Source organism: Amia ocellicauda, chromosome 23 (genome assembly GCF_036373705.1).
Source record: "Amia ocellicauda isolate fAmiCal2 chromosome 23, fAmiCal2.hap1, whole genome shotgun sequence".
Taxonomy (NCBI): Eukaryota; Metazoa; Chordata; class Actinopteri; order Amiiformes; family Amiidae; genus Amia; species Amia ocellicauda.
The window spans coordinates 6,038,384-6,064,051 of NC_089872.1; the positions used below are offsets into that span (position 1 = coordinate 6,038,384).

General features: G+C 47.7%; 2 protein-coding genes and 3 long non-coding RNA genes across 5 annotated transcripts; all 5 read right to left on the reverse strand.

Moving 5' to 3' along the window:
* Positions 1–56: 56 nt before the first annotated feature.
* Positions 57–1,334, reverse strand: LOC136719380 (zona pellucida sperm-binding protein 3-like). Its single transcript, XM_066697303.1, has 5 exons — positions 972–1,334; positions 760–878; positions 582–685; positions 312–489; positions 57–213 (listed from the first exon to the last, which is right to left on the reverse strand). The coding sequence occupies exons 1-5, from the start codon at positions 1,332–1,334 to the stop codon at positions 57–59; spliced, it is 921 nt and encodes a 306-aa protein (XP_066553400.1).
* Positions 1,335–3,728: 2,394 nt separating this feature from the next.
* Positions 3,729–6,437, reverse strand: LOC136719016 (uncharacterized). The gene is made up of 2 exons (XR_010805347.1): positions 4,200–6,437; positions 3,729–4,101 (listed from the first exon to the last, which is right to left on the reverse strand). It is a non-coding gene; the product is annotated as an uncharacterized LOC136719016 (long non-coding RNA).
* Positions 6,438–15,018: 8,581 nt separating this feature from the next.
* LOC136719017 (uncharacterized) lies at positions 15,019–17,852 on the reverse strand. Its single transcript, XR_010805348.1, has 2 exons — positions 15,956–17,852; positions 15,019–15,857 (listed from the first exon to the last, which is right to left on the reverse strand). It is a non-coding gene; the product is annotated as an uncharacterized LOC136719017 (long non-coding RNA).
* Positions 17,853–22,777: 4,925 nt separating this feature from the next.
* Positions 22,778–23,506, reverse strand: LOC136719018 (uncharacterized). Its single transcript, XR_010805349.1, has 2 exons — positions 23,423–23,506; positions 22,778–23,343 (listed from the first exon to the last, which is right to left on the reverse strand). It is a non-coding gene; the product is annotated as an uncharacterized LOC136719018 (long non-coding RNA).
* Positions 23,507–23,625: 119 nt separating this feature from the next.
* LOC136719381 (zona pellucida sperm-binding protein 3-like) lies at positions 23,626–24,903 on the reverse strand. Its single transcript, XM_066697304.1, has 5 exons — positions 24,541–24,903; positions 24,329–24,447; positions 24,151–24,254; positions 23,881–24,058; positions 23,626–23,782 (listed from the first exon to the last, which is right to left on the reverse strand). Exons 1-5 carry the CDS (start codon positions 24,901–24,903, stop codon positions 23,626–23,628), a joined length of 921 nt encoding a protein of 306 aa, XP_066553401.1.
* Between the last annotated feature and the right edge of the window lie 765 nt (positions 24,904–25,668).

Sequence of the window (25,668 nt, forward strand, 5' to 3'; positions counted from 1 at the left end):
AAGCCACACAGTTGAGAAAGCAGAGGCCAACCAAGCCAAAGATGCAAAAGCAGTAGTCAAAAGCTCAGAGGCAGAGTGGCTGGGAGACTTACAGAGCTGTTGGCATCATTGTGGAACCTGAAGGCATCAAGCACCATCTGCAGCTTAGTGACGTCCTGAGGTCTTGGCATGAAGTGAGAACTGGAGCCCGTCACCTTGGCATCAATCAGGCAACTGGGGACAGGAGGAAATCCATGATCAGTCCCTGCTCGGAGTCGACACCCAACACCTGCAAGCACCCTGGCCATGCTTAGCTATGGGATCTCACTCACCCATAGTTCCCAATGAAAGTGTAACTGGGAGAAGAGGTCGGGTCAGAGGTCAAGGTGGCCACACAGCTGTCCACAAACAGCCGCAGGGGCACGTGGCTGGCCTGGTTGACGGAGGCTTGGATGTTCAGGACGTCCCCCAGGAAGTACACGTTGGAGGGTCTAGGGGAGCTCCAGTCATCTGCGGAGACGGGGAGCAGCATGAGGCCTCTACAGAGCAGAGCAGCACTCCAGTACACGGGAGGGTTAGAGCTGCATTAGGTTGGCCTCTACCAGTCATGAGCTGCAGGGAGAAGTCCAGGAGATCCTCCGCAGACTTGGTGGAGGTGTATGGGACCCAGGTTGGCTGCAGGGCATCGCTGCTCACATTGTGGAGCCTATGGAGCAGACAGCAATTACACACCGATCCTACAGCAGCTAGGCTGAAGCAGTACTGCAGCAGAGTCCTCACCGGAGGTAGTGACACTCGATGTGGACAACAGCAGGGTCGGTTCTCACGATGCCAGTGTTGGCAATCGGGGACGGGTGGTAGTTTAGGGAGAAGCTGTAAACCAGCTCGTCTTCGGTCATCTACAAGTGAAAGGCACAACGGTTAAGCTCAGGATGGTTTAACCCATTCACCGTGCGAGTCTACAGCCGTATTCTCCCCCCTCCCCTACTTACCGACAGGGCGCTGCCACAGCCCTGCAGCTCCGACTGGAAGACCAGGACCGTGTGGTTCTGCCCACTGAGCGCACAGCCTCCCAGCTGGATATCCGCAGCCTGGATCAGCTCGCCGGTACCGAACAGGTCTCTCTCCACCGACACCTGGATCGCGCTGTCCCCGCACTGTGCCCACACGACGGGGGAGACTTGCTGCTTGAACAGAGAAGAATCCACTCGCACAACGGCCTTGGCTCTGGCGGGAGGCTTGGCTCTGGCTGCAGGCTTGGCTCTCGCCCACTTAGAAACTCTGCCGGCGTCGCAGAGCCCAGCGAACACACACAGCACTAGCAGCCCACACCAAGAAGCCCTCGTACGTAGCATTGTGGCGAAAATACAAGAACAGCTCACAGATTCGCGATGCTTACCCAGCCCACACCGCCTCCTTCTATACACTGAGATGATCCCGCTCAGCGTGTCTCTCTGAGGAGACAGCGCGACATTTTCACGTGGAATTCGGCGACAAGTGGGGCTGCAACAGCAGCGGCGCGGATCCAGCGCGGATCCCAGTGCGTCCCGTCCTGCACAGGTGCAGCGAGTAGTGACGACGGAACCGATTTTGCCGCTGTGTGAGCGTGTTTCGTGCTGTCCCGACTTCATTTTTTAGGCTACAGAGAGCAGATGAGCAACACTCAATTCAATGCTGTTGGTACCACTACCAGTACTCCAGCTAATGATTATAATAGTAGCCTGTGAGTTCGTAGAACTAGGACCCTGCCACCTGCTTTCCTCCCCGCGATAGGTGGCCGTGTCGTCTTTTTAAATAATCCCTTATTGATGAATAATCTCACGATTCCACGCGAATCATGTCAATTAGTCAAGTTATCAACAGAATACCAGGTGCTGTATTGAATTTTGCAATACACCTCGAAGCATGTCATTTCATGCCTTTACTAGGGAACTGGGATTATCCGAGACAAACGCAGTCTCATTATTACAATTCAATGACAGTGTGCACAAGGATTTCTCAACACTGTGCCAGGGATGTAATTCACGGGTTGCAGATTGCCGTATCTGTGACACAGTCACTTGACTTCATTTTGTATTTGATATGTTTTCTTCAACATTCGTTTGCACCTTTTTATTTCACTAACTTAACATTCTTTAATTACTTTGAATTTGGCTCGATTGAACTTGGGAAATGGGTTGTCAACAGCGTTCATGGCGGTTTTAATTGAATTATCCATAGAGCTCGTGATTGGTGGAAAATACAACTTCATTACAATACAATTCATTGTAATGTACAATACAATTCATCATTTTACAATCTGCTCAAAACAATATTTCAAGAAATAGAAAATATATAGGCGTTGCTGATTGCTCTTTGCGGTTTAGTCCCTTATTGATGAATAATCTCACGATTCCACACGAATCATGTCAATTCATCAGTCGGACACGTTGAATATTGCGGCAGCAACTGTACACAATTATTGAAAGGGGGCATGCAACGCGTTTTGACCTCATATTCATTACGATTGGTCAGAATGTGTCATTACGTCATTTCAGTGTTTCATTTTACGAGTTGCTAGAATTCTGTACCTTCTCTCCGGGACATATAACATGTGTGTTCATCCCATTGCTGGCTTTCTCTTCAGCCTACGGTTTACACCTTCACAACCGTGACTACATTTACAATATTTAATGGTTCATAAATATATTCGTCATGAAAGTAAATGAAATTAGTTTAAGAATTCATGTATTAGCAGGCGTTATCCATGGCGATGTAGACGTATAACCTATAAGCTATACAAAAGCTCAAATATGATCACTTCAGACCCAACCGGAGTAACTGCAATACTATTCAATAACTTCAGAAAGACGGAGTCAGTAGAAGAGCAAATACGGGTTCAAGTCACCTACGGGGCAGAACAAATTGGAACAAATAATGTGACCGTTACATCAGCGTCCGATACCACTGTCTCAAGTATTGTAGATACAAGGCAGTTTAAGTGCAGGATTATACAGCAGGTATAAAAAGAACACATCGCATATTGTAGATCACGGACTCATTTGAAAAGTAGAATACAGCGCAGTGCCAAATTGAAACAAATGTCGAATTGTAAGGGGTTTTAAAGCAATCTGAATTGCACCGCGGTTAGGTTATTCGACTCCCCCCAGACTTAGTCTTTTATCCTTCACTAACCGAGTGAAATTCTAGTTTCACGATGGTTTACAGTGGTTTAAAATTCAAGTAATAAAAAAGACACTGTTTTCAACATTCATTATCATTGTATTTTAACCGTCAGAATTAACGGAGATTCTGTTAAATGTTATTTTACAGTTGTGAACACTGATTATACGGTAGTTTGTCATTAAAGAATAAACATATTTCAACCTTCACTATTACAGTTAGTTAATTAACCTTCAAAACTACAGAGATTTTTTACAGTGTGGATACAGGAAGCTTATTGGGATTTCTTCTTTGGATCTGGGCAACATGCCAATCAATACAGATCAAGCAAAAGACCAAGTTTAATCCACCTCAGGACTATACTCTCAGCAACCCCTCACACACGAAAGGGAATTCTGAGCAGCGGACACAAGGAGGGGCCACTTGTTGCCACCCCTGTAAAAGGCACAGTAGGGCCACGAGTACTACACACCGGTTGGCATGCATTACTAGAGGGAAGAGCAGCCACTGAACAGAGGGCCTGGAGTCAGGCTCTGGAGCACACGGCTGAAGGATCTTTGCAAGGCAAGAAGAAACGGAGCGAGTCAGACATTTCACAGTCCACATTTTATTCAAAAACCTGCTCCAGTTACAGTTGGGATGCCCGCATGTGGGGCCTGGCTCTCCACACAGCCGCCAGCACCACAGCACAGAGCACAAGCACCGTGAAGGCAGCCACGGTCAGCACACCATAGCCGAAAGCCTGGGGCACTGTGGAGACGGGAGAGGGACAGGCAGCTCACAAGGGTGCAGACATGAGAGGGCTGAGCGCCAGCAGAGTGTCAAAGCTCCCCTCCTCACCTTCACTGGGAGAAGCCCTCCTGTCCACAGCAGGGAGCTCAGAGGCAGTCAGGATCACTTCCCCACTGGACACCACGGCCATCTCCCTGGAGGCCCTCTGCACCGGGGCAACGGCTCTCCCTGAAGGGACAAGAGCAGCATTACAGAAGCAGCCCCTCCACTGGGGGAGCCTTAGGGAAAGATGCCAGTCCAGCTCACACTGGAACCGAGCCACTCACTCATTCTCTGGTTGCACGGAGTGACACAGCGGTCAGTAGCACTGGGTTGGCACACTGCTGCACTACAGTGGATGAACACCTGGGGGAGCACGAGATGCAGTACAATACAATGCCGCCATGGGGAATGTGGCGTTCCTTGGCCAATAGACCCTTACCTTCGCCTTCAGAGGGAGCTGGGAGCCAGCATCCACAAAAGTGAACATCTGCACGATGAAGCGCTTGTAGTGCGTTGGGTATGGCAGCCCTGAAGAGCCAGCCACAGGAACCAAGGTGGTCTGGTACTGGTCATCTCTGTACGGACACCTGGAAAGAGCACCACACATGGGTCAAGAGGTCTGCCTAAACCACCAACACAAGCTGGCCGGCAAGAGATACAGGGCTCCAGTTACCCAGCAACCAGCAGGCTCCACTGGGGCTGGCCGAGCGGGCTGGGGGTGGAAGTTGCCCAGCAGTCTTCCAGAGTCAGGACAATGTTGGGGTCGGTCCTATTCAGGATGCGAACCTCAACATACACAGGATCCCGCAGGACCTTGGTCACGGGGTAGTCCCCATCACCGTAGTAGGCGTCATACACAGCTTCTACAGGAGGAACGACGGAGAGCTTTAGGAAGCCAGCATGCATTGGAAACCAGTACATAGCATGGCCATGTACAAGGGCTCATCACAGTACCCGTTGCAATCCTGAGCTCCACACTGAGAGGTCCAGGGGCCACGACTGAAGGAGGAGGCGGGGCTGCAGTGTACACTACAGCCTCCACAGGAACAAGCTCACTGCCCGAATACTTGCACAGGAAGGTCAGCCTGGAAGGAGAAGCAGGCAGCCATTGGACCCAGTCGGGTACTGGCACATGGAGACGGCCACTGGGGAGCCCCACTTACTCATAGTAGCTGTCCCTGGTGATGGAGCCATCAGGCCCCTCCTGCACATCACGTTTAGAGGACATCGTGTTCTCGTACACCACATCGCCACCCTCACTCTGGAAGAGGGAAGCAGACCCTCACGTTATACAGCCAAGACAATCAGCACAAGGCGCTGCAATGCTCAGGCCAAAGCTGGGAACCGCTTCCTCACCTTCAGTGTGCTGCCACAGGCACTGACTGGGAACTGGAACAAGGCAAAGCCAGCAGTGGTGCCAACAGGGCTGCAGGGGGCGCCCTGACCCCCCAGCAGGCTGACGGTGTCAAGGCTCAGCGGAGGCCTGGTCACATTCCTGGGTACTACAACCACAAACTGACCATCCGTGGTGCATTGCACAGTCACTGGAGGGAGAGGGGAGAAGATTAGCAAAGCAATGCGCTCAGGAGCCGTTTGTACGAGATTTTGCCCATACCACTCACCCTCATTGCTGTAATAACAGGGCTGTCTTCCCCTCTGATCAAAGCAGCAGTTACTCGCTTCACAGTCGGCTCTACTGATTGCAGGGGCGCCACACGCCATTTTCTCGTTGTCACTAACCGAGCAGTTCTGACCCTGGGCTATAGACACGTCCACCGCAGCCGCCATCAGCAGACAGACAAGACTCCAGACCCGCACGCTCATCCCACACCTCTCCATTGTGCAACTCGGCAACGAAGTGCCGAGAAGCGGCGCTCCGCTCCTTAAATAATCCGGCGCCCTGATTGGCTCAGGGCTGGCCCTGGCGCAGCAGGCTGCACGAGGATTTCAGCCACCCCAGCGGGCCAGTCGGGCTCTTTGGTGGAGCTCTCGCTTTGCTGCCGCACAATCACTGTCAGATGCCACATCACTGTCTGTCGGCAAGCCCGCCGCGCCCCGCTGCGCTCACTTCACTGCCCCGGCTCTCAACGCACAGCTCCCCTACCTACTGAGCACTCATCTCCAAGACTTCCACAGCTTTTTAGAGAGAGTTCCGACTCATCATACGGTCGGTGTGCGACACTCGCAACAGTAGCAGTGAAGATGAATAGCTGTATGACATTGTAACACGTCTTCTTCAGAGACAGTGAATGCTGGATTTTGAAAAGAACGGAAATGCAAAAGCACATTGAAATTGAGCATCGAGTTCAACTTTAAACGGACAGTGTGCCTCATCACGTCCTCCTTGTGACTTGGGACGAGAACACGATTTGATGCCCTGATTGCAACGAACCAATTACTTCCAGCGTCACCGAGTGCACTCTGAAAATGTATGGCAAGCAGTTGTGACATTTAATCCATCATTTCTAAAATCAAAAATACAATTGGTGATATCAAGAATGATCTGCTATTTTTGATATCACCAATTGTATTTTGGATTTCATAAACTGTATTTTTGATATCAGAAATTGAATTTTTGATATCAAAAATGCATACTAATTATAGCATCCGGTTCTATTTGTCATATCAAAAATGCATACTAATTATCATACGGTTCTATTTTTCATATCAAAAATGCATACTAATTGACGTCCGGTGATTTGAAACTCAACCCTTTACACTCCGCCCCATTATTTTCAGATCTTCCGCGATCGGAGAAATAAATTGTACGTTTTTCAAAACTATAAAATATACCAGAGACTAGAGAAACTAGAGACCGGGAGCTTTCAAACGATGTCTTACTCGCGTATGTAGAGTCTTCATAGCATGGGCTACAGGCTTGCGAAATCAGCCATGTGTCCTAGTGTACAGGGCTGATTTGCGTATGCCCGAGTGTTTGTTTCTAGCCTGTCAGCCGATTTGCCTTAAAATACGAAAGGTCACAACTTGGTCTTTAATTTGATACAAGATAAAAGCATATGGCACAACGAAGCAAGGGGAAACACGGTAACACTTTACAATAATGGGCATTAATTCCTCATGAATTCCGATAGTACAACACGGGGAAAACACATGAATGCATGATGTAATTCTTGTGAACTCATTTGTAATTCAAGTATGTGAATTCATCATGATGTAAAGACTCTTATTCATATGGAATTCTTTTTTAATCCCCTGGCGAGCGAGTAAGAGGGTATGAATTCATTATGATTCATGATTATTAAGGGTCTTCTTTTCTGCAGTATGTTCCTCATGAATTAATTCGTAATTCAACAAATGGTGTTAATCATGTGTACAAATCGGGACTGGCTATTTGAATAAAAGCAAACAAAATATATGGATTCATCTCAATTTTGAATTTTAAAATATATTTTTCTTGCAATAATCGGCGTTATGCCAAGTTACGTTTTCTCGTAAGGAATCGAGCTTATTTACAAGCTAATCACATGCACTTCATGTTTAAAGACAATTATTTTGAAGTCATGACTTATTCATGTTTTTCTCCTAATGAACACTGCATGATCGAACAACTATAGTCAACTGAAATATGTGGGTATAGCCGCTTCATGCTTTGCTGTAAGGGCATACAATTATTGTTTTTAAATGTTAGCGCATGTATATACGTGTAAATATTGTAGCGATATCTGCTGCGTGTGTTCGCCACCAAAACAACAAATAATCGGACCGAGCCGTGTTTCCTGCAACAGGCTTTATTTTTCAAAACATTGTAATGCAGCTACACCCGTCTCTATCACTTCTGTCCTGTCCTACTTCTGCGGCGGACCGGGCGCCCCTATATATGCCCTCGGCCCGTGACGTCTCCCCCAATCACGGCGCCTAAGTTCCCGCGCTGCGCTGACCCATGAACGCGGAATTCAGTATTTCCCTCTGTCTAACAGTAATAATTACATTGTTCATTGTTTTCTTGTTTTACTCTGTTTTTAAAGTCTGTAAAGCGCTTTGAGCACCATCAAAAAAGCGCTGAATAAATAAAGGTATTATTATTATTGTTATTATTATGATCACTGAATGCCGTGGGACGCGTTGATGACCCAGCGGACCCGTGTGTGACTCGATTCACAGGCACATCGTGGCACCGTTTGTAGTAGTACATCCCAAACAGCATGAAACCCCTATACCTACATATTTTAGTATACATTCTTGCCCCTAGACTAAGGACTTTACTATAATGCTCTGCTCATGCAGTGTTCATTACGAGATAACATGAATCAGTCATGACTTTCAAATAATTGGCTGTAAACATGAAGTGCATTAGCTTGTAAATAAGCATGATTCTTTACAAGAAAACGTAACGTGACAGAACCCCGATTATTACAAGCAATAATACATTTTAAACCTCAAAATTGTGATGAATCCATACATTTTGTTTGCTTTTATTCAAATAGCCAGTCTCGATTTGTATTGAATTTGTATTTGTAATGAGACATATACATACATCTGAGTTCACAAGAATAACATCATGCATTCATGTGTTTTTTCTGTGTTGTAGTATCGGAATTCATGAAGAATGAATGCCCATTATTGTAAAGTGTTACCAGAAACACAAACAGGAAAAATGCCAGTAGAGAATGGCTACCGCTGAGATTGTTTATTCAACAGTGAACAGGGCAATGTCAGGCTTTAACAACGAGACGAATGGCCATTCTGAGTGCTCTGAATTATGAACATCTACTTGGGGACTTTTCCGAAGAAGGGGATTAACTATAACACGGAAAGCAGACGAAACCGAATGTTAATTAGTATGCATTTTTGATATCAAAAATACATGTGTTGATATCAACAGTTAGCAGGTTAATTCTTGATATCAACAATTGTATTCTAGATATCAGCAATTATGGGTTAAATGTCACAACGGCTTGCCATAAAAATGTCCCCAATTGAAACAAACGGCAGGTAACTGCTGCTCTTTTGGAGGTCCCGGTAGCGCATTAAAACAGCGGGCTCTCTAACCTTTGTGCCACTTCGCTGGGATTAGAGCTCTGGAGCAGAGATTTGTGGCTTTAATCCCAGGCAGGAGATACAGTTGCTGTACATTTGCGCAAGGTACAGTACAGATTGCTCCAATAGAAACACAACTGTACAAAGGGGTCAAGATCTGTTAAAACAATGCTATATGTTGTAAGTCATGTAATCATTTAGAATAAGCAGAGACAGGTCACAAAGTGAACTGATTAAAATAGGAATTTATAAAATGTACTATGCTTTGAATTGCTTTGTATTATGTAAATCTGAATTTGTATTGTTTGATGCCTCGTACTGAACTGTATGTTTGCACGTTGTATTGCGCTTATGTTTTGTAAGTCGCCTTGGCTAAGGGCGTCTGCCAATCAATAAATAATAATAATTATATACTACTACTACTAATAATAATAATGCAGGACTGGTCATCTGAAAATGGAGATTATAGCAATACAAATCAACAACCCTCTACGGCTTTTTAATGTTCATACAATTACAGACAACCCATGAAGAAATTGTCACACACATAAAACAACAAAAAACGCATTCACTTGCTTTGCAAAGTGTACTTTTAAATGTACGGGGGCTGCAACGTATAAAATCCCATTAAGAATCAAGCCTCTGCCACTAAGACTGTAAACCAACCAAATCTCCATCAGTTCCAGCGATCTAATCGCAATATTCAACTTTTGAAATAATTTCCAAATCACAAGTGTGTGAGAGGCTGTGGCGAATGAGTTTTAGGTAGTGCTGTCCGACTCGAGATGCTGCGCACCTGCTAGAAATGTGCGCCTTCATTGGAAAAAAGCGGTTTCCGCCGCTGATGTAGGCGTGTCTAGGCGAATGCAAGTCTCTTGTTGTGACGGCCGAATTCATGAACATCTCCATGAATGAGTTTGAGATCCTTATTGATGTGCAGGTGCCTGAGATCAAAGTCATTTTTCTTTCATAGCGGAGCACAAATGTGTTTGGAGTAGTTTTAGCGCACTGAATGCTCGCTCACCTGTTGCTGTCGTGACCGGTATGGTATAGGAACACATTACAAACTAATCACTCTCATCGTAAGTCTGTACAGTTACATTTTCGTCCACGAGAAATCCGGCTATTTCGCGCAGTGCTCCTAACGCTCCTCGGTTAACTCCTGCAGCTCAGAGGAGCGCCTGGCGTACGCGGTCCGAACCCCGAAAAAGTCACTGCTTTTGTTCAAAATACATGGATTCGATTTTTGTATACGCCACCGTCTCCGCAGTCGCTACCAAAATGACAATGTCAGTTTATCTTCATTGCGTCATTCTGTTTCGACTAGTTTCAAAGGGTTTGCGGCGTTTCGGCATAGGAGAAAAAGCCCAAGCCGATCTGGGATCACCTCCAGTTGACCCAAAATACAGCAAACGCAAAGGTACACACTCCTAGCTCGGATTCCCGCTCTGTGACGAATGTATACATCTCAAATCAAACCTCAGATTCGATGTAACAGACCCAACACTGCATAGTGGCATCAGATGATCGTTTCTATGGAAAAATATGTAAACGGCCACGGGCATGGCGCACGCATGCACAGGTTTCTCTTCGAGATAATGACGTTAGTTGAACAGGAAGTTAATCCCTCATAGGTTAATTCACATTTGCTTTGAATAGATGAACATGCAAAGCTGCTTTTCGAACAATAATTCGTGATCTACACATCTGATCTAACCGGGTAGCTTCGTGTCGGATGTAAGCGTTTGTAACCCCGTTCTCCTCCTGCAGTTTCTACGATACAGTGTCCTCCGATCAGCTGTAGGCTGCCAGCCCCGTGGCACTGTGGTGCGATGTTCTGAAAGTGGGAATCTTTTTCTGAACACGTGATTTCGAGCCCTCCAGGGCCTAATTTTCGGCATCACTAGCTGTAGGCACAAAAGCTGCAGAGATCCTGGAAAGCAGCAACACGCCAACTGCGAGCTAAAGGACAGTTTTAGACCAGCTGTAGTGGCCATGGATTGCCATCTTGCTGAACTTGGAGAGCAAACAGGAAAGACACAGGGCATGGTCTGTTCTCAGCTTTATTGATCATTCACACAACAGTCAAGCTGTGGGTGAGCTTGCTCTCCTGTACAGCACAGTCCCCAGCACAGCAATGCACACCACAGCCACAGCAGCCACCACACCAGCCAGGAGCACAACCTCAGCAGAGATGCCTGCAAAGAAAGCCCACCCCACTGGTCACTCACTTTAGGTCAAACCCAGACTACAGCAAGAGACCGCAACCTCTGGCTCCAATTTCAATAGGCCCCAGTACCTGCTTCTTTGCGGTCCTCTGCAGTCAGGGGAGACCTCTGGGCATTCGTCTCCACTGGAGGGATGGCATCCTGCGGCTTCTCCAGCACACGCACAAACACTGTGGCATCACCTTCCCATTCTGGAAGGTGGAGAGGCTTGGATCCAGCCACACATACTATACCCCAGTACCACACGCACAACCAGGCAAAGGATCCTTACCCTCCTTGAAAGCCAAGTCCCTCCTGTACCTCCCAAAGTACCTGGATTTAGAGACAGGGCTACAGCTGGAGTCACAGCAGCTACAGACCTGATCGCTCCCATCCACCGAGCTCCAGCTACAATAGGGATACAGCCATCAGGACGGAGACCCGGAGAAGGACACCAAGGGCCTCAAGCACCCTCCTCCCCCTCTACCTGTTGCCCACAGGGTAGCAGGCCTTGTCCAGGTTGTCCACAGCCTGGGAAGCAGCAGTCACCTTCAGGTGGCAGGTCATGTAGATCTGAGCAGAACAGACATTGGCACAGTTAGTGCACCCTGGGAGAGCTGCTTCAATGCCCAAGAAGCCACACAGTTGAGAAAGCAGAGGCCAACCAAGCCAAAGATGCAAAAGCAGTAGTCAAAAGCTCAGAGGCAGAGTGGCTGGGAGACTTACAGAGCTGTTGGCATCATTGTGGAACCTGAAGGCATCAAGCACCATCTGCAGCTTAGTGACGTCCTGAGGTCTTGGCATGAAGTGAGAACTGGAGCCCGTCACCTTGGCATCAATCAGGCAACTGGGGACAGGAGGAAATCCATGATCAGTCCCTGCTCGGAGTCGACACCCAACACCTGCAAGCACCCTGGCCATGCTTAGCTATGGGATCTCACTCACCCATAGTTCCCAATGAAAGTGTAACTGGGAGAAGAGGTCGGGTCAGAGGTCAAGGTGGCCACACAGCTGTCCACAAACAGCCGCAGGGGCACGTGGCTGGCCTGGTTGACGGAGGCTTGGATGTTCAGGACGTCCCCCAGGAAGTACACGTTGGAGGGTCTAGGGGAGCTCCAGTCATCTGCGGAGACGGGGAGCAGCATGAGGCCTCTACAGAGCAGAGCAGCACTCCAGTACACGGGAGGGTTAGAGCTGCATTAGGTTGGCCTCTACCAGTCATGAGCTGCAGGGAGAAGTCCAGGAGATCCTCCGCAGACTTGGTGGAGGTGTATGGGACCCAGGTTGGCTGCAGGGCATCGCTGCTCACATTGTGGAGCCTATGGAGCAGACAGCAATTACACACCGATCCTACAGCAGCTAGGCTGAAGCAGTACTGCAGCAGAGTCCTCACCGGAGGTAGTGACACTCGATGTGGACAACAGCAGGGTCGGTTCTCACGATGCCAGTGTTGGCAATCGGGGACGGGTGGTAGTTTAGGGAGAAGCTGTAAACCAGCTCGTCTTCGGTCATCTACAAGTGAAAGGCACAACGGTTAAGCTCAGGATGGTTTAACCCATTCACCGTGCGAGTCTACAGCCGTATTCTCCCCCCTCCCCTACTTACCGACAGGGCGCTGCCACAGCCCTGCAGCTCCGACTGGAAGACCAGGACCGTGTCGTTCTGCCCACTGAGCGCACAGCCTCCCAGCTGGATATCCGCAGCCTGGATCAGCTCGCCGGTACCGAACAGGTCTCTCTCCACCGACACCTGGATCGCGCTGTCCCCGCACTGTGCCCACACGACGGGGGAGACTTGCTGCTTGAACAGAGAAGAATCCACTCGCACAACGGCCTTGGCTCTGGCGGGAGGCTTGGCTCTGGCTGCAGGCTTGGCTCTCGCCCACTTAGAAACTCTGCCGGCGTCGCAGAGCCCAGCGAACACACACAGCACTAGCAGCCCACACCAAGAAGCCCTCGTACGTAGCATTGTGGCGAAAATACAAGAACAGCTCACAGATTCGCGATGCTTACCCAGCCCACACCGCCTCCTTTTATACACTGAGATGATCCCGCTCAGCGTGTCTCTCTGAGGAGACAGCGCGACATTTTCACGTGGAATTCGGCGACAAGTGGGGCTGCAACAGCAGCGGCGCGGATCCAGCGCGGATCCCAGTGCGTCCCGTCCTGCACAGGTGCAGCGAGTAGTGACGACGGAACCGATTTTGCCGCTGTGTGAGCGTGTTTCGTGCTGTCCCGACTTCATTTTTTAGGCTACAGAGAGCAGATGAGCAACACTCAATTCAATGCTGTTGGTACCACTACCAGTACTCCAGCTAATGATTATAATAGTAGCCTGTGAGTTCGTAGAACTAGGACCCTGCCACCTGCTTTCCTCCCCGCGATAGGTGGCCGTGTCGTCTTTTTAAATAATCCCTTATTGATGAATAATCTCACGATTCCACGCGAATCATGTCAATTAGTCAAGTTATCAACAGAATACCAGGTGCTGTATTGAATTTTGCAATACACCTCGAAGCATGTCATTTCATGCCTTTACTAGGGAACTGGGATTATCCGAGACAAACGCAGTCTCATTATTACAATTCAATGACAGTGTGCACAAGGATTTCTCAACACTGTGCCAGGGATGTAATTCACGGGTTGCAGATTGCCGTATCTGTGACACAGTCACTTGACTTCATTTTGTATTTGATATGTTTTCTTCAACATTCGTTTGCACCTTTTTATTTCACTAACTTAACATTCTTTAATTACTTTGAATTTGGCTCGATTGAACTTGGGAAATGGGTTGTCAACAGCGTTCATGGCGGTTTTAATTGAATTATCCATAGAGCTCGTGATTGGTGGAAAATACAACTTCATTACAATACAATTCATTGTAATGTACAATACAATTCATCATTTTACAATCTGCTCAAAACAATATTTCAAGAAATAGAAAATATATAGGCGTTGCTGATTGCTCTTTGCCGTTTAGTCCCTTATTGATGAATAATCTCACGATTCCACACGAATCATGTCAATTCATCAGTCGGACACGTTGAATATTGCGGCAGCAACTGTACACAATTATTGAAAGGGGGCATGCAACGCGTTTTGACCTCATATTCATTACGATTGGTCAGAATGTGTCATTACGTCATTTCAGTGTTTCATTTTACGAGTTGCTAGAATTCTGTACCTTCTCTCCGGGACATATAACATGTGTGTTCATCCCATTGCTGGCTTTCTCTTCAGCCTACGGTTTACACCTTCACAACCATGACTACATTTACAATATTTAATGGTTCATAAATATATTCGTCATGAAAGTAAATGAAATTAGTTTAAGAATTTATGTATTAGCAGGCGTTATCCATGGCGATGTAGACGTATAACCTATAAGCTATACAAAAGCTCAAATATGATCACTTCAGACCCAACCGGAGTAACTGCAATACTATTCAATAACTTCAGAAAGACGGAGTCAGTAGAAGAGCAAATACGGGTTCAAGTCACCTACGGGGCAGAACAAATTGGAACAAATAATGTGACCGTTACATCAGCGTCCGATACCACTGTCTCAAGTATTGTAGATACAAGGCAGTTTAAGTGCAGGATTATACAGCAGGTATAAAAAGAACACATCGCATATTGTAGATCACGGACTCATTTGAAAAGTAGAATACAGCGCAGTGCCAAATTGAAACAAGTGTCGAATTGTAAGGGGTTTTAAAGCAATCTGAATTGCACCGCGGTTAGGTTATTCGACTCCCCCCAGACTTACAGTCTTTTATCCTTCACTAACCGAGTGAAATTCTAGTTTCACGATGGTTTACAGTGGTTTAAAATTCAAGTAATAAAAAAGACACTGTTTTCAACATTCATTATCATTGTATTTTAACCGTCAGAATTAACGGAGATTCTGTTAAATGTTATTTTACAGTTGTGAACACTGATTATACGGTAGTTTGTCATTAAAGAATAAACATATTTCAACCTTCACTATTACAGTTAGTTAATTAACCTTCAAAACTACAGAGATTTTTTACAGTGTGGATACAGGAAGCTTATTGGGATTTCTTCTTTGGATCTGGGCAACATGCCAATCAATACAGATCAAGCAAAAGACCAAGTTTAATCCACCTCAGGACTATACTCTCAGCAACCCCTCACACACGAAAGGGAATTCTGAGCAGCGGACACAAGGAGGGGCCACTTGTTGCCACCCCTGTAAAAGGCACAGTAGGGCCACGAGTACTACACACCGGTTGGCGTGCATTACTAGAGGGAAGAGCAGCCACTGAACAGAGGGCCTGGAGTCAGGCTCTGGAGCACACGGCTGAAGGATCTTTGCAAGGCAAGAAGAAACGGAGCGAGTCAGACATTTCACAGTCCACATTTTATTCAAAAACCTGCTCCAGCTACAGTTGGGATGCCCGCATGTGGGGCCTGGCTCTCCACACAGCCGCCAGCACCACAGCACAGAGCACAAGCACCGTGAAGGCAGCCACGGTCAGCACACCATAGCCGAAAGCCTGGGGCACTGTGGAGACGGGAGAGGGACAGGCAGCTCACAAGGGTGCAGACATGAGAGGGCTGAGCGCCAGCAGAGTGTCAAAGCTCCCCTCCTCACCTTCACTGGGAGAAGCCCTCCTGTCCACAGCAGGGAGCTCAGAGGCAGTCAGGATCACTTCCCCACTGGACACCACGGCCATCTCCCTGGAGGCCCTCTGCACCGGGGCAACGGCTCTCCCTGAAGGGACAAGAGCAGCATTACAGAAGCAGCCCCTCCACTGGGGGAGCCTTAGGGAAAGATGCCAGTCCAGCTCACACTGGAACCGAGCCACTCACTCATTCTCTGGTTGCACGGAGTGACACAGCGGTCAGTAGCACTGGGTTGGCACACTGCTGCACTACAGTGGATGAACACCTGGGGGAGCACGAGATGCAGTACAATACAATGCCGCCATGGGGAATGTGGCGTTCCTTGGCCAATAGACCCTTACCTTCGCCTTCAGAGGGAGCTGGGAGCCAGCATCCACAAAAGTGAACATCTGCACGATGAAGCGCTTGTAGTGCGTTGGGTATGGCAGCCCTGAAGAGCCAGCCACAGGAACCAAGGTGGTCTGGTACTGGTCATCTCTGTACGGACACCTGGAAAGAGCACCACACATGGGTCAAGAGGTCTGCCTAAACCACCAACACAAGCTGGCCGGCAAGAGATACAGGGCTCCAGTTACCCAGCAACCAGCAGGCTCCACTGGGGCTGGCCGAGCGGGCTGGGGGTGGAAGTTGCCCAGCAGTCTTCCAGAGTCAGGACAATGTTGGGGTCGGTCCTATTCAGGATGCGAACCTCAACATACACAGGATCCCGCAGGACCTTGGTCACGGGGTAGTCCCCATCACCGTAGTAGGCGTCATACACAGCTTCTACAGGAGGAACGACGGAGAGCTTTAGGAAGCCAGCATGCATTGGAAACCAGTACATAGCATGGCCATGTACAAGGGCTCATCACAGTACCCGTTGCAATCCTGAGCTCCACACTGAGAGGTCCAGGGGCCACGACTGAAGGAGGAGGCGGGGCTGCAGTGTACACTACAGCCTCCACAGGAACAAGCTCACTGCCCGAATACTTGCACAGGAAGGTCAGCCTGGAAGGAGAAGCAGGCAGCCATTGGACCCAGTCGGGTACTGGCACATGGAGACGGCCACTGGGGAGCCCCACTTACTCATAGTAGCTGTCCCTGGTGATGGAGCCATCAGGCCCCTCCTGCACATCACGTTTAGAGGACATCGTGTTCTCGTACACCACATCGCCACCCTCACTCTGGAAGAGGGAAGCAGACCCTCACGTTATACAGCCAAGACAATCAGCACAAGGCGCTGCAATGCTCAGGCCAAAGCTGGGAACCGCTTCCTCACCTTCAGTGTGCTGCCACAGGCACTGACTGGGAACTGGAACAAGGCAAAGCCAGCAGTGGTGCCAACAGGGCTGCAGGGGGCGCCCTGACCCCCCAGCAGGCTGACGGTGTCAAGGCTCAGCGGAGGCCTGGTCACATTCCTGGGTACTACAACCACAAACTGACCATCCGTGGTGCATTGCACAGTCACTGGAGGGAGAGGGGAGAAGATTAGCAAAGCAATGCGCTCAGGAGCCGTTTGTACGAGATTTTGCCCATACCACTCACCCTCATTGCTGTAATAACAGGGCTGTCTTCCCCTCTGATCAAAGCAGCAGTTACTCGCTTCACAGTCGGCTCTACTGATTGCAGGGGCGCCACACGCCATTTTCTCGTTGTCACTAACCGAGCAGTTCTGACCCTGGGCTATAGACACGTCCACCGCAGCCGCCATCAGCAGACAGACAAGACTCCAGACCCGCACGCTCATCCCACACCTCTCCATTGTGCAACTCGGCAACGAAGTGCCGAGAAGCGGCGCTCCGCTCCTTAAATAATCCGGCGCCCTGATTGGCTCAGGGCTGGCCCTGGCGCAGCAGGCTGCACGAGGATTTCAGCCACCCCAGCGGGCCAGTCGGGCTCTTTGGTGGAGCTCTCGCTTTGCTGCCGCACAATCACTGTCAGATGCCACAGCACTGTCTGTCGGCAAGCCCGCCGCGCCCCGCTGCGCTCACTTCACTGCCCCGGCTCTCAACGCACAGCTCCCCTACCTACTGAGCACTCATCTCCAAGACTTTCACAGCTTTTTAGAGAGAGTTCCGACTCATCATACGGTCGGTGTGCGACACTCGCAACAGTAGCAGTGAAGATGAATAGCTGTATGACATTGTAACACGTCTTCTTCAGAGACAGTGAATGCTGGATTTTGAAAAGAACGGAAATGCAAAAGCACATTGAAATTGAGCATCGAGTTCAACTTTAAACGGACAGTGTGCCTCATCACGTCCTCCTTGTGACTTGGGACGAGAACACGATTTGATGCCCTGATTGCAACGAACCAATTACTTCCAGCGTCACCGAGTGCACTCTGAAAATGTATGGCAAGCAGTTGTGACATTTAATCCATCATTTCTAAAATCAAAAATACAATTGGTGATATCAAGAATGATCTGCTATTTTTGATATCACCAATTGTATTTTGGATTTCATAAACTGTATTTTTGATATCAGAAATTGAATTTTTGATATCAAAAATGCATACTAATTATAGCATCCGGTTCTATTTGTCATATCAAAAATGCATACTAATTATCATACGGTTCTATTTTTCATATCAAAAATGCATACTAATTGACGTCCGGTGATTTGAAACTCAACCCTTTACACTCCGCCCCATTATTTTCAGATCTTCCGCGATCGGAGAAATAAATTGTACGTTTTTCAAAACTATAAAATATACCAGAGACTAGAGAAACTAGAGACCGGGAGCTTTCAAACGATGTCTTACTCGCGTATGTAGAGTCTTCATAGCATGGGCTACAGGCTTGCGAAATCAGCCATGTGTCCTAGTGTACAGGGCTGATTTGCGTATGCCCGAGTGTTTGTTTCTAGCCTGTCAGCCGATTTGCCTTAAAATACGAAAGGTCACAACTTGGTCTTTAATTTGATACAAGATAAAAGCATATGGCACAACGAAGCAAGGGGAAACACGGTAACACTTTACAATAATGGGCATTAATTCCTCATGAATTCCGATAGTACAACACGGGGAAAACACATGAATGCATGATGTAATTCTTGTGAACTCATTTGTAATTCAAGTATGTGAATTCATCATGATGTAAAGACTCTTATTCATATGGAATTCTTTTTTAATCCCCTGGCGAGCGAGTAAGAGGGTATGAATTCATTATGATTCATGATTATTAAGGGTCTTCTTTTCTGCAGTATGTTCCTCATGAATTAATTCGTAATTCAACAAATGGTGTTAATCATGTGTACAAATCGGGACTGGCTATTTGAATAAAAGCAAACAAAATATATGGATTCATCTCAATTTTGAATTTTAAAATATATTTTTCTTGCAATAATCGGCGTTATGCCAAGTTACGTTTTCTCGTAAGGAATCGAGCTTATTTACAAGCTAATCACATGCACTTCATGTTTAAAGACAATTATTTTGAAGTCATGACTTATTCATGTTTTTCTCCTAATGAACACTGCATGATCGAACAACTATAGTCAACTGAAATATGTGGGTATAGCCGCTTCATGCTTTGCTGTAAGGGCATACAATTATTGTTTTTAAATGTTAGCGCATGTATATACGTGTAAATATTGTAGCGATATCTGCTGCGTGTGTTCGCCACCAAAACAACAAATAATCGGACCGAGCCGTGTTTCCTGCAACAGGCTTTATTTTTCAAAACATTGTAATGCAGCTACACCCGTCTCTATCACTTCTGTCCTGTCCTACTTCTGCGGCGGACCGGGCGCCCCTATATATGCCCTCGGCCCGTGACGTCTCCCCCAATCACGGCGCCTAAGTTCCCGCGCTGCGCTGACCCATGAACGCGGAATTCAGTATTTCCCTCTGTCTAACAGTAATAATTACATTGTTCATTGTTTTCTTGTTTTACTCTGTTTTTAAAGTCTGTAAAGCGCTTTGAGCACCATCAAAAAAGCGCTGAATAAATAAAGGTATTATTATTATTGTTATTATTATGATCACTGAATGCCGTGGGACGCGTTGATGACCCAGCGGACCCGTGTGTGACTCGATTCACAGGCACATCGGGGCACCGTTTGTAGTAGTACATCCCAAACAGCATGAAACCCCTATACCTACATATTTTAGTATACATTCTTGCCCCTAGACTAAGGACTTTACTATAATGCTCTGCTCATGCAGTGTTCATTACGAGATAACATGAATCAGTCATGACTTTCAAATAATTGGCTGTAAACATGAAGTGCATTAGCTTGTAAATAAGCATGATTCTTTACAAGAAAACGTAACGTGACAGAACCCCGATTATTACAAGCAATAATACATTTTAAACCTCAAAATTGTGATGAATCCATACATTTTGTTTGCTTTTATTCAAATAGCCAGTCTCGATTTGTATTGAATTTGTATTTGTAATGAGTTCATACCCTCTTACTTGCTTGCCAGGGGGTTGTGAAAAACATGAATTCATGTGTGAAGACATATACATACATCTGAGTTCACAAGAATAACATCATGCATTCATGTGTTTTTTCTGTGTTGTAGTATCGGAATTCATGAAGAATGAATGCCCATTATTGTAAAGTGTTACCAGAAACACAAACAGGAAAAATGCCAGTAGAGAATGGCTACCGCTGAGATTGTTTATTCAACAGTGAACAGGGCAATGTCAGGCTTTAACAACGAGACGAATGGCCATTCTGAGTGCTCTGAATTATGAACATCTACTTGGGGACTTTTCCGAAGAAGGGGATTAACTATAACACGGAAAGCAGACGAAACCGAATGTTAATTAGTATGCATTTTTGATATCAAAAATACATTTGTTGATATCAACAGTTAGCAGGTTAATTCTTGATATCAACAATTGTATTCTAGATATCAGCAATTATGGGTTAAATGTCACAACGGCTTGCCATAAAAATGTCCCCATTTGAAACAAACGGCAGGTAACTGCTGCTCTTTTGGAGGTCCCGGTAGCGCATTAAAACAGCGGGCTCTCTAACCTTTGTGCCACTTCGCTGGGATTAGAGCTCTGGAGCAGAGATTTGTGGCTTTAATCCCAGGCAGGAGATACAGTTGCTGTACATTTGCGCAAGGTACAGTACAGATTGCTCCAATAGAAACACAACTGTACAAAGGGGTCAAGATCTGTTAAAACAATGCTATATGTTGTAAGTCATGTAATCATTAAGAATAAGCAGAGACAGGTCACAAAGTGAACTGATTAAAATAGGAATTTATAAAATGTACTATGCTTTGAATTGCTTTGTATTATGTAAATCTGAATTTGTATTGTTTGATGCCTCGTACTGAACTGTATGTTTGCACGTTGTATTGCGCTTATGTTTTGTAATTCGCCTTGGCTAAGGGCGTCTGCCAATCAATAAATAATAATAATTATATACTACTACTACTAATAATAATAATGCAGGACTGGTCATCTGAAAATGGAGATTATAGCAATACAAATCAACAACCCTCTACGGCTATTTAATGTTCATACAATTACAGACAACCCATGAAGAAATTGTCACACACATAAAACAACAAAAAACGCATTCACTTGCTTTGCAAGGTGTACTTTTAAATGTACGGGGGCTGCAACGTATAAAATCCCATTAAGAATCAAGCCTCTGCCACTAAGACTGTAAACCAACCAAATCTCCATCAGTTCCAGCGATCTAATCGCAATATTCAACTTTTGAAATAATTTCCAAATCACAAGTGTGTGAGAGGCTGTGGCGAATGAGTTTTAGGTAGTGCTGTCCGACTCGAGATGCTGCGCACCTGCTAGAAATGTGCGCCTTCATTGGAAATAAGCGGTTTCCGCCGCTGATGTAGGCGTTTCTAGGCGAATGCAAGTCTCTTGTTGTGACGGCCGAATTCATGAACATCTCCATGAATGAGTTTGAGATCCTTATTGATGTGCAGGTGCCTGAGATCAAAGTCATTTTTCTTTCATAGCGGAGCACAAATGTGTTTGGAGTAGTTTTAGCGCACTGAATGCTCGCTCACCTGTTGCTGTCGTGACCGGTATGGTATAGGAACACATTACAAACTAATCACTCTCATCGTAAGTCTGTACAGTTACATTTTCGTCCACGAGAAATCCGGCTATTTCGCGCAGTGCTCCTAACGCTCCTCGGTTAACTCCTGCAGCTCAGAGGAGCGCCTGGCGTACGCGGTCCGAACCCCGAAAAAGTCACTGCTTTTGTTCAAAATACATGGATTCGATTTTTGTATACGCCACCGTCTCCGCAGTCGCTACCAAAATGACAATGTCAGTTTATCTTCATTGCGTCATTCTGTTTCGACTAGTTTCAAAGGGTTTGCGGCGTTTCGGCATAGGAGAAAAAGCCCAAGCCGATCTGGGATCACCTCCAGTTGACCCAAAATACAGCAAACGCAAAGGTACACACTCCTAGCTCGGATTCCCGCTCTGTGACGAATGTATACATCTCAAATCAAACCTCAGATTCGATGTAACAGACCCAACACTGCATAGTGGCATCAGATGATCGTTTCTATGGAAAAATATGTAAACGGCCACGGGCATGGCGCACGCATGCACAGGTTTCTCTTCGAGATAATGACGTTAGTTGAACAGGAAGTTAATCCCTCATAGGTTAATTCACATTTGCTTTGAATAGATGAACATGCAAAGCTGCTTTTCGAACAATAATTCGTGATCTACACATCTGATCTAACCGGGTAGCTTCGTGTCGGATGTAAGCGTTTGTAACCCCGTTCTCCTCCTGCAGTTTCTACGATACAGTGTCCTCCGATCAGCTGTAGGCTGCCAGCCCCGTGGCACTGTGGTGCGATGTTCTGAAAGTGGGAATCTTTTTCTGAACACGTGATTTCGAGCCCTCCAGGGCCTAATTTTCGGCATCACTAGCTGTAGGCACAAAAGCTGCAGAGATCCTGGAAAGCAGCAACACGCCAACTGCGAGCTAAAGGACAGTTTTAGACCAGCTGTAGTGGCCATGGATTGCCATCCTGCTGAACTTGGAGAGCAAACAGGAAAGACACAGGGCATGGTCTGTTCTCAGCTTTATTGATCATTCACACAACAGTCAAGCTGTGGGTGAGCTTGCTCTCCTGTACAGCACAGTCCCCAGCACAGCAATGCACACCACAGCCACAGCAGCCACCACACCAGCCAGGAGCACAACCTCAGCAGAGATGCCTGCAAAGAAAGCCCACCCCACTGGTCACTCACTTTAGGTCAAACCCAGACTACAGCAAGAGACCGCAACCTCTGGCTCCAATTTCAATAGGCCCCAGTACCTGCTTCTTTGCGGTCCTCTGCAGTCAGGGGAGACCTCTGGGCATTCGTCTCCACTGGAGGGATGGCATCCTGCGGCTTCTCCAGCACACGCACAAACACTGTGGCATCACCTTCCCATTCTGGAAGGTGGAGAGGCTTGGATCCAGCCACACATACTATACCCCAGTACCACACGCACAACCAGGCAAAGGATCCTTACCCTCCTTGAAAGCCAAGTCCCTCCTGTACCTCCCAAAGTACCTGGATTTAGAGACAGGGCTACAGCTGGAGTCACAGCAGCTACAGACCTGATCGCTCCCATCCACTGAGCTCCAGCTACAATAGGGATACAGCCATCAGGACGGAGACCCGGAGAAGGACACCAAGGGCCTCAAGCACCCTCCTCCCCCTCTACCTGTTGCCCACAGGGTAGCAGGCCTTGTCCAGGTTGTCCACAGCCTGGGAAGCAGCAGTCACCTTCAGGTGGCAGGTCATGTAGATCTGAGCAGAACAGACATTGGCACAGTTAGTGCACCCTGGGAGAGCTGCTTCAATGCCCAAGAAGCCACACAGTTGAGAAAGCAGAGGCCAACCAAGCCAAAGATGCAAAAGCAGTAGTCAAAAGCTCAGAGGCAGAGTGGCTGGGAGACTTACAGAGCTGTTGGCATCATTGTGGAACCTGAAGGCATCAAGCACCATCTGCAGCTTAGTGACGTCCTGAGGTCTTGGCATGAAGTGAGAACTGGAGCCCGTCACCTTGGCATCAATCAGGCAACTGGGGACAGGAGGAAATCCATGATCAGTCCCTGCTCGGAGTCGACACCCAACACCTGCAAGCACCCTGGCCATGCTTAGCTATGGGATCTCACTCACCCATAGTTCCCAATGAAAGTGTAACTGGGAGAAGAGGTCGGGTCAGAGGTCAAGGTGGCCACACAGCTGTCCACAAACAGCCGCAGGGGCACGTGGCTGGCCTGGTTGACGGAGGCTTGGATGTTCAGGACGTCCCCCAGGAAGTACACGTTGGAGGGTCTAGGGGAGCTCCAGTCATCTGCGGAGACGGGGAGCAGCATGAGGCCTCTACAGAGCAGAGCAGCACTCCAGTACACGGGAGGGTTAGAGCTGCATTAGGTTGGCCTCTACCAGTCATGAGCTGCAGGGAGAAGTCCAGGAGATCCTCCGCAGACTTGGTGGAGGTGTATGGGACCCAGGTTGGCTGCAGGGCATCGCTGCTCACATTGTGGAGCCTATGGAGCAGACAGCAATTACACACCGATCCTACAGCAGCTAGGCTGAAGCAGTACTGCAGCAGAGTCCTCACCGGAGGTAGTGACACTCGATGTGGACAACAGCAGGGTCGGTTCTCACGATGCCAGTGTTGGCAATCGGGGACGGGTGGTAGTTTAGGGAGAAGCTGTAAACCAGCTCGTCTTCGGTCATCTACAAGTGAAAGGCACAACGGTTAAGCTCAGGATGGTTTAACCCATTCACCGTGCGAGTCTACAGCCGTATTCTCCCCCCTCCCCTACTTACCGACAGGGCGCTGCCACAGCCCTGCAGCTCCGACTGGAAGACCAGGACCGTGTCGTTCTGCCCACTGAGCGCACAGCCTCCCAGCTGGATATCCGCAGCCTGGATCAGCTCGCCGGTACCGAACAGGTCTCTCTCCACCGACACCTGGATCGCGCTGTCCCCGCACTGTGCCCACACGACGGGGGAGACTTGCTGCTTGAACAGAGAAGAATCCACTCGCACAACGGCCTTGGCTCTGGCGGGAGGCTTGGCTCTGGCTGCAGGCTTGGCTCTCGCCCACTTAGAAACTCTGCCGGCGTCGCAGAGCCCAGCGAACACACACAGCACTAGCAGCCCACACCAAGAAGCCCTCGTACGTAGCATTGTGGCGAAAATACAAGAACAGCTCACAGATTCGCGATGCTTACCCAGCCCACACCGCCTCCTTTTATACACTGAGATGATCCCGCTCAGCGTGTCTCTCTGAGGAGACAGCGCGACATTTTCACGTGGAATTCGGCGACAAGTGGGGCTGCAACAGCAGCGGCGCGGATCCAGCGCGGATCCCAGTGCGTCCCGTCCTGCACAGGTGCAGCGAGTAGTGACGACGGAACCGATTTTGCCGCTGTGTGAGCGTGTTTCGTGCTGTCCCGACTTCATTTTTTAGGCTACAGAGAGCAGATGAGCAACACTCAATTCAATGCTGTTGGTACCACTACCAGTACTCCAGCTAATGATTATAATAGTAGCCTGTGAGTTCGTAGAACTAGGACCCTGCCACCTGCTTTCCTCCCCGCGATAGGTGGCCGTGTCGTCTTTTTAAATAATCCCTTATTGATGAATAATCTCACGATTCCACGCGAATCATGTCAATTAGTCAAGTTATCAACAGAATACCAGGTGCTGTATTGAATTTTGCAATACACCTCGAAGCATGTCATTTCATGCCTTTACTAGGGAACTGGGATTATCCGAGACAAACGCAGTCTCATTATTACAATTCAATGACAGTGTGCACAAGGATTTCTCAACACTGTGCCAGGGATGTAATTCACGGGTTGCAGATTGCCGTATCTGTGACACAGTCACTTGACTTCATTTTGTATTTGATATGTTTTCTTCAACATTCGTTTGCACCTTTTTATTTCA